The sequence below is a fragment of the Rhinopithecus bieti genome, unplaced genomic scaffold (assembly GCF_001698545.2).
Source record: "Rhinopithecus bieti isolate Rb0 unplaced genomic scaffold, ASM169854v2 scaffold_32081, whole genome shotgun sequence".
Lineage (NCBI taxonomy): Eukaryota > Metazoa > Chordata > Mammalia > Primates > Cercopithecidae > Rhinopithecus > Rhinopithecus bieti.
Genome location: NW_016814436.1, coordinates 5504469 through 5513384, shown reverse-complemented (window position 1 = coordinate 5513384; position 8916 = coordinate 5504469). Strand labels below are relative to the sequence as shown.

At 59.1% G+C, this 8916-nt stretch overlaps 1 protein-coding gene across 1 annotated transcript in view; it reads right to left on the bottom strand.

Moving 5' to 3' along the window:
* Positions 1-1089: 1089 nt before the first annotated feature.
* Positions 1090-8916, bottom strand: part of WNT7B (Wnt family member 7B) — a 50464-nt gene continuing 42637 nt past the window's right edge. The window contains exon 4 of the mRNA XM_017850745.1: positions 1090-2650. Within this exon, the coding sequence (XP_017706234.1) occupies positions 2171-2650 (480 nt within the window). The 3' untranslated portion in view covers positions 1090-2170. The remainder of the gene's footprint in view (positions 2651-8916) is intronic.

The window sequence follows — 8916 nt, the reverse complement described above, 5'->3', positions numbered from 1 at the left end:
GGGATGGGGATGGGGAATAGGGATGAGAAATAGGGATGGGGTATAGGGATGGGGATGGGGATGGGGCCGCAGCCATCCCCACTCCAGTACCCAGTGTAGGTCACAATAATTTAAAGACACTATAGACATTTCGACGCTATATAACATCATAAGTTAACCAGGTTCCTTGCAGAGGCTGCCGGGCCTATGGACTCAGGGGTGTTCTGGGACCTGGGGAAGGTGAGGGGATGGGGCCAGGCTGAGGGTGGGGTATTCATGGTGGTCCAGAGACTCACAGCATCCAGGCATGGTTAGGGGCACATTGGCTGGACCACAGGGTCAGAGCCCAGGAGGGACTCACTTGCCCCAGGCTGGGCCCAGGCTCTTGGCTTGTCGGCTGCTCAAGAACACATTCCCACAGGCTTCCAAGAGAACATACCCTAAATGGGGGCCAGGCCATGGGCAGTGGAGGGTGCACCAGGAGCCAGCTGCAGACCATCCTCTCTGGCCTCAGACGAGTTCCTCCCTCTGTCACTCAGGCTCCTCAGAGACAGGGGTGGGAGCGTCCAGAAAGGACATGTCCAGCTCTGGATCCAGATTTTCTCAGCATTGGGGTCAAGGTGAAAGGACTAGGACAGGGCCAGACAAACCCTCAAAGGCACCAAGGGCAGTGCAGGCCCCAGTGAGGCTGTCATGGCGGGGAGGGAGCAGCCGAGTTTCTCAAGGCATGGGAGCCACCTCTTGCCACCCTGGGCATCCTGATGTGTTCTCCTGGGTCCAGAGCCCCAGGCTGGGCAGGAGAAGGGTGTAAGCCTCCACTCACAGCTGCAGGGTCTCTGGCAGGTCCTTGTGCCACTCTGGGCCTCAGAGTCCCCATGTGTCAAATGGGGCAAACATCCCTGGCCACTCGCCACCTGCCTGCCCACCCCGCAGCAGCACAGTCCCAGGGATCAGGCTGGCTCCAGGGGGAAGGGGGGCTCTGTAAACTGGAGGTGCCAGGCCGGGAGGGTGACAGGATGACGGAAGGAAGGACACACTCCTGGAACCTGACATGGTGACGTTTTGATTTGCTCGATATTCTTTTCTTTTTTCATTTTTTTTTTTGTTTTGTTTTTGAGACAGAGTCTCGCTCTGTCACCCGGGCTGGAGTGCAGTGGCACAATCTCAGCTCACTGCAAGCTCTACCTCCCGGGTTCAAGCAATTGTCCTGCCTCAGCCTCCCAAGTAGCTGGGATTACAGGTGTGCGCCACCATGCCCAGCAAATTTTTGTATTTTTAGTAGAGACAGGGTTTCACCATGTTGGCCAGGCTGGTCTCAAACTCCTGACATCAGGTGATCCACTCGCCTCGGTCTCCCAAAGTGCTGGGATTACAGTCATGAGCCACCATGCCCAGCCATTGATAGGATTTTCAAAAGAAGGAAAGGTGGCCTGGAGGAGCCTGTCCATGGCTCTCCTCCAAGGCCTGGTCAGGGCTGTGTGGTCCGACGAGCCCCTGCCCAGCTTACTTCTAGAACCCGCAGGCACTGCGTGGTCCCCATCAACCCCAGGCTGCCTCCGCTCTGCAGGGGCAGAGGGCCAGTCAGGTGGGACTGGGAAAGGAAACAGAAAGGGTGTTGAGAGGATGGGCTGACACAAAGTACAGAGTTATGACTGGCTACGCATTAGTGCTGAGAATCCTCTTCTGATACTAAGAAAACATAAATAATTTGTGTCAACATCTGTCCCCACCGCCCCAGGACTCATCGGCAGACCCGGCCTGGGAATCAGTCTTGAGGGGCCAGCCAGCGTAGCTTTTCTGTGTCCATGTTGCCAGGTGGGGCAGGGGACGCTCAGTCTCATCATCACTGCTCTCTGGGATACACGTGCGTCCTGGAGGTTCATTTTCCCAGAGAGAAGAAAGGGAACTTGCTGGGCCGCGTCGGGGAGCACAAGGCCCCTGGCCTTGCTCTCTCGGTGGGTCACGGGGGCTGTTCTGCCGCAGGAGGTGATGGGAGGAGGTGGCAGGAAGGAGCCTCAGGGAGGTGGGTAGAGGGCGTGGGCCCCGGCCGGTGTCCTCCTGCACGTGGAGCTCCCCGCTTCTGCACCCGCCTCTGCCTGCCGCTGGCAGCACCAAGGCAGGGCAGGCGAGGATGGATGTGCAAAATGCCGCTGGGTGTCTGGGGTGCCCGCGGCCGCCTCCGGGCCCGGCCTCACTTGCAGGTGAAGACCTCGGTGCGCTCGCTGCAGGTGTTGCACTTGACGAAGCAGCACCAGTGGAATTTGCAGTTGCACTGCCACACCTTGGTGTACTGGTGGGTGTTGTAGCCTCGGCCGCAGCACATGGTGTCACAGCCGTCCGCACCGGGCGACGTGCGGTTGCAGAGGCGGCCCTGAGTGCCCACGCTTCCCGTGGCCGCGTCCTCCTCGCAGTAGTTGGGCGACTTCTCGATGTACACCAGGTCCGTCTCCATGGGCTTCTGATAGCTGCGCAGCTGTTTGATGCGCAGGAAGGTGGGCTGCCGCAGGCGGCTGGCCCGCACCACCTCCACCTGCACGGCCGCGTTGTACTTCTCCTTCAGCAGGTGGCCCACCTCTCGGAACTTGGGCAGCGTGGTCCAGCAGGTCTTGGTGGTGCAGGAGCCAGACACACCGTGACACTTGCACTCCAGCTGCATCCGGTCCTCCAGAACCTGAGGGCGACAGGAAAGCTGCTCGGCACGGCACGGCCCAAGCTGGGCCCCTCCAAGTTCCCCTACTCCTGCCTCCAGCCCAACCCTGGAGCCCGCTCCTTCACTTGCAGCTGTGTGACCACAGGTAAGTGTCTCTCCCTCTCTGAGCCTCAGCCTCCTCTCCCATTACATGGAGCTGCTAACAATTGGTCTCCACTGCATAGGAGGGTGTAAGGGTGCAGTGAGAATATTTGGGACTTGGCAGACCCTGCTGTATATTTATCGAAGGTATTTTGTTAGACTCTTACAGTCCTTCAAGGAGATGATATGTCCTGGTCATGCACTGGCGAGGAAACTGAGGCTTGGGGCTGTGGGACCTGCTGCAGGTCACAGGTGGGGTTGGCCCAGCAACAGCAGGTACTTAATAAATGCTCATTACCCCACCCTGCCATCTCTCCTGCTCCCCACCCTCGGGCTTGGCGTAGGGTCTGGCATGCAGTTGGTGCTTAACAAATGGCTGTTTCATGGAAGCCTGAAGTGCTGGTGGCCCTCGGTGCACGTTTGCCCAAGGCCGGGGGGTGAGCAGGAGAGGCGAGTACACGGGTCAGTGAGGCCCGGGCGTGCTGAGAAGCCGACAGCCCTGGCCCGCACGTGGAGCTCCCCGCTTCTGCACCCGCCTCTGCTGTTGTTCTTCCTCCTCAGCTCCACAAGGGCCCTCCACGGGTGCGGTGTTTTCCTTGGGCCTCCCTCCATGGCCCCAGAAGGCTGATTCCCAGAGCCAGCCCTGACCCCAGGTACTCATTTACCCGGATCGAAAGGGCCCTGCCAGCCGGGCCTGATTGAAGATGGGGAATTATTAGCTGGTGCCCCGCGGCTGCAGAGGGGCCATTTGTCAGCTGTCAGAGCTCTGCTGGCCTCACTCGGCAGCCCAGCCCTGCCGGGGCTTGGCCACCCTCTGTCCCTCGGGCCAGAACTCACGGTCATGGGGCACCTGCTATTGGCCCCCAGCTCTAGCCCAGTGGAGAAGTCCCCCAGGAAATGAATGAATGAATGAGTACAAGAAAAAGAGGGAGAGAAACAGCTCCACAGAGATGGCTACTGCCCCGAGCAGCTTCCCTGGCCTGGCTGCATGAGGTCCTCTGGGGCTCGCAGTTCAGCATGGGACACAGCGAAGGTGCTGCAGGAACCCAGGAGAGTCTAATCGTGCTGGAGTCAGGGTGCTTGAGGTAGGGGCTTCCTGGAGGAGATGTGGGTATTGATGGATGTGTCGGAGCTCATTAGAAAAGAGGACAGCATTCCAGGAGGGGTTCAACATGAGCAAAGGTCTGGAGATCACCGAGCATGAAGGAAAAGACTGGGCCCAAAGGCTCAGTAGGTGGGTGCTGGGTGGGCCCTAGGCTGGCAGCCTGGAGCTGGGATGTCCTCTGCTCTGCATCAGTGATGCCCTTGGGCAAAGACTGGAGAGACTGGAGAGACTGGGGAGACTGGAGAGACTGGGGAGAGGTGGGAGAGGGAGGCTGATGCCCCTCCCAGGATGGCTGAGGGTGGGAGGAGTCCAGGAGTCCTGAGAAGAGGGTGGGGTAACTTTGGGGAATTGCAGGGCTCAGAGGCTGGGCTGAGGGGCGTCTGGGCCAAGGTCATGGGCCAGAGCCTGGACTGGGTGTCTGGGCAACCCCCACAGAGTATATTGGGACCTCCTCCTGACTCCTGTCCATCACCCCAGCTCCCTGTTCATCTCTGCTGGGATCTGTCCCCTCCTGGAAAAGCCCCTCCCTCCACTAGCCTGCCCCTCAAGCCTGGAAGCATTGCTGGCCCTGGCCACACGGCCTGCCCGGATGCTCCCCAGGCCAGGTGCCACCCCAGGAGCTCCCCTGATGGTGGCCCCTCTCAGAGTTCCCAGCAGGGAGAAGTTCACCCCACCCCTGGCTGTTCACCCTCCTCAGATGGGCCTGGATGGCCAGAGATCTGGCAGGCCTGTCCAGACTAGAGGGTGTGCAGGCCACGTGGTCCAGGCTCAAGCTGCCCTCTAGTGCTCCCGCTGTGGCCCAGGATGGCTGCCCCTGGTACTGTGCTCTGCATCTCTCCCCCTCCTCCCTCACCTATCCCTGTCTCCCAGTCTTCATCAAGGCCAGGGAGCCCAGTCACATGCTACTGCCCGCCTGGGGACAATCGGCCCCTGCAGGGCCGGGCCGGTGACCATCCCCAGATAAAGCCTAATCGGCCGCTGTTTGCAGAGCGAGGGGCCACATCCTCGCTTGGCTGGATCCCTTGGGTCAGAGCCTCTCCCAGGAAGTGATCACAGGGTTCAAGAATGTGCCATTTCCTTCAGCAGTGCCCTGGCCATTCGAGCCACAGCAACGGTGGCGCCAGCGCTAAGACCTGCCCCCTGCCCCAGCAGACCACCTGGCAGGGCGCAGAGTGCGCTCATCTTGCTCAGAGGAGCTGCAGGCTGCAGCAGGGGCTGCTCCTCCAGGCCTTGGTTCCTCCTAGACCCTGGGGGCCTGGGTGGGCGGTGGGGTGGTGGACTGAAGGGGCTCCAGGAAAGGGCCGATTCAATGTTCTTTCCCGAATAAGGGTGTAGCCTGGAAGCAGTCCTCAGGTATAGCCAGGCAGGGGAGTCATGGGGTTGCTGGACTAAAGTCCTTCTAGGGGGAGGCTGACCAGCCCAGGAGCCTGGCGTCCGATATTCCAGCCACTGGGGCCGACGAAAGGCATCGCACCCCGGATCCTGGCCATGGCCTGGGGCTGTGGAACGAGGTGCCTCACACCCTCTTCCACAGCACCTCCCATGCCTGCTGGTCCCTGCCCCTAAGTGTGGCCCTGACCTGTGAGCCCCTCAGGGACACAGCCCATGTCTGCTTCACCCTCTGACCACGAGCCCACAGAGTGGATTGAGTGTGGCCTCAAGTGAAGTTATGTCATGAGCCACTGGCCAAGGAGAGAGTGTGGAGGGTGTGCCTGTCCCAGGATCCGGCGCTCCCATTAGGATGGTGTGAGTGGTATGCCCGCCCAGCAGGACGCTGTGGACCCTCAGTCAGGGAAGAGCTGTGCCAAGACGTGGGACATGGCCAGCTAATGGGGTTCCCAGCCCCTAGTTCCAGGAGCTAGTGGCACTCCACAGCGATGGCTTCTAACCTCATGTCACCAAGAGAGGTGCCCTAGGCTGTCCTGACACCAGCCCCCAGGCCTCTGCAGATGGACAATCTCCTGCCTTCACTGGGTTGGTCTTGGGGGTGTGGCCTCTGCCTGCCCTGCTGACCTGCCCCACACAGCAGTGGGGACCATGCACCAGGGGCAGAGCTGGCGCCGGGCACTGGGCACTCAGGTCTCCAAAACCTCAGGGGCTGCTCTGAGAGCTTTCTGCACAGTCAGCCTGTGGCAGCCCATTAAAGGCCACTCCAGCCCACCAGGGAGCTTGGGGAACGGCAGCCAGGGCCTTGGTCTGGTAGAAGTGGGGGCAGGGTGGGGGCGGGCCTTCAGACTCTGCCCATCTCACTCTTGCCCACCAGGGACACCAGCCTGGGCCACATGCCAGCTTGGGGAATGGCATAGTAACCCCCCAAATTCACGTCTGCTCAGAGCCTTGGCAAGCGACTTTATTTGGAAGTAAGGTCTTTACAGATGTGACTAAGGAAAGGATGGAGAGGAGGTCACCCTGGATTGTCCAAGTGGTCCCTAAATCCAATGAGAGGGTCCATACAAGAGATGGAGAGGCCAGGCGCAGTGGTTCACGCCTGTAATCCAGGCACCTTGGGAGGCCAAGGGGGGCGGATCACCTGAGGTCAGGAGATTCAAGACCAGCCTGGCCAACATGGTGAAGCCCCATCTCTACTAAAAATACAAAAATTAGCTGGGCACAGTGGCACACACCTGTAATCCCAGCTACTCGGGAAGCTGAGGCAGGAGGATTGCTTGAACCTGGAAGGCAGAGGTTGCAGTGAGCAGAGATCAGGCCACTGCATTCCAGCCTCGGCAACAAAGCAAGACTCCATCTCAAAACAAACAAACAAACAAACAAACAAACAAACAAGAGATGGAGGAGAAGAAGACTCAGGCTCAGAGGAGACCTGGTGAAGACAGAGGCAGGGGCTGGAGGGAGGTGGCCACAGCAGAGGAACACTGGGAGCTGAGGAATGCTGGGAGAGCCAGGAAGCATCCTCCCCTGGTGCCTAGAGGGAGTGCAGCCCTGCCAAGCAGCACCTCGATTTTGGACTTGGGGCCCCAGCGCTGAGAGAGAACTGATGTCCTTTGCCGTAAGGCCCCACCTGCGCCACTTGTCTGTGGCGGCAAGTCAGCTGCTCTCCAGCCACCTCACTGCACAGCGGAGTCCTGAGGAAGTCGGGGGGCAGAGGTGGGCCTGGTACTCTGTGATGGGGCCAGGGTCCCAGCATCAACCCAGGAAGGGCTGGATTCAGTGCTTATGGAAACTTCCAGAAGCCCCATCCTACACTCACCCCCCACCGCTGTGATGAGCACCATGCTCTTTAAAAAGGACCCTGTCCTGAGGGTCACCGTGACACCACCACCCTTGGCCTTTTCCAAGGGCTTAGGCCACACTTGTGCCCCACAGGTGCAGAGGGTGGGGGCTGTTGGAGGGGCAGTGAGGAGTCGGGGGGACAAAGTGCATTGCACCTGCTGTGCAGATAAGAAGGCCAAGGCTCCGCAGATGCATGGGTCAACCAGGGCCTCACCGACCACCCGAGACAAGGCTGGTAGGAGAGTTGGCCACTGGTGGCATTGTCAGAGCCCTTTCCTGTGGCTGTCCTCTTTGTCCCCTGCCCACCTGTGGGGACCGTCACCAGCCTTCGTGTTTTCCCACCTCCTGTCTTCCCAGAGGCCAGTCCTACCTGCCTCCATTTCCCTTCTGCCTTTCCATCACTTGTGAGTCACCAGACACCTCCAAGTCCCATACCAAGTCAGCCCTGGGGTTCACAAGGCACCCTAGAGCTAAATCAAACACAACTCTGGCCCTTGAGTTGATCAGTGTCACTGCCCCAGGGCCCTGCAATGATACCTGTAGCCCAGAGACCAACAACACCCTACCCGGCCATCCCCGCCCTGGTCTCGCCACACTGCATACCACGACCTGGGTCCCCCATGCCTTTCCCTGTGCTATTCCCTCTGCCTGGAGCATCCTTCCCCACTTCTCTGCTGTGTACACTTCCCCACGAGCAGGGACTCGAGCCACTCAGCCAGGTCTGCTGCTCACTCTGGGCCTCATTCTCCTTATCTTTAAAATGGGGACAGTGAGAGCTTCTTCCCCAGGGGTGTGAGAAACACTCTGCTCAGAACCTAAGAAGCTGCAGAGGCTGAAGGGTGGTGGTGGTTCCCACGAGGGCTCAGCCTCGCCTTCTCCTCCTACTTCTCCTCCTCCAGGGACTCCCCCAGGGAGTCCAGGTAAGTGACCCACACTTTCCTCTGGCCTCTCAAGGTTCGTGAACCTCCATTTATGGCATGGACTGTGATCTGCCTGTACCTGGACGCTAGTGTTCACATGCTGCCTGTGAGTTCCTTGGAGGCAAAGGCTGTGTCACTGATTCCTTCATCCATCCATCTATCCACCCATCCATCTGTCTTCCCATCCATCCACCCATCCACCCACCCATCCTTCCATCCATCCATCCCCATCCATCCATCCATTCATCCACCCATCCATCCACCTACCCATCCACCCATCCTTCCACCCATCTTTCCATCCATCCATCCATCCATCCATCCATCCATCCATCCATCCATCCCCATCCATCCATCCATCCATCCATCCATCCATCCATCCATCCATCCATCCATCCATCCATCCACTCATTCATCCACCCATCCATCCACCTACCCATCCACCCATCCTTCCACCCATCTTTCCATCCATCCATCCATCCATCCATCCATCCATCCATCCCCATCCATCCATCCCCATCCATCCATCCATCCATTCATCTACCCATCCTTCCATCCATCCATCCATCCATCTACTCATCCATCCACTCATCCATCCATTCATCCATCCACCCATCCATCCACCCAACCATCCACCCACCGATCCATCCTTTCATCCATCCATCCTTCCATCCGCCCATGCATCCCATCCACACATCCACTCAACCATCTACCCACTCATCCACCCATCTGTCTACCCATCCATCTATCCTCCCATCCACTCATCTATCCATCCGCCCACCCACCAATACTTCCATCCATCCTTCCACTCACCCACTCATCCTTCCATCCATCCTTCCACTCACCCACTCATCCTTCCATCCATCCTTCCACACACCCACCCATCCTTCCAT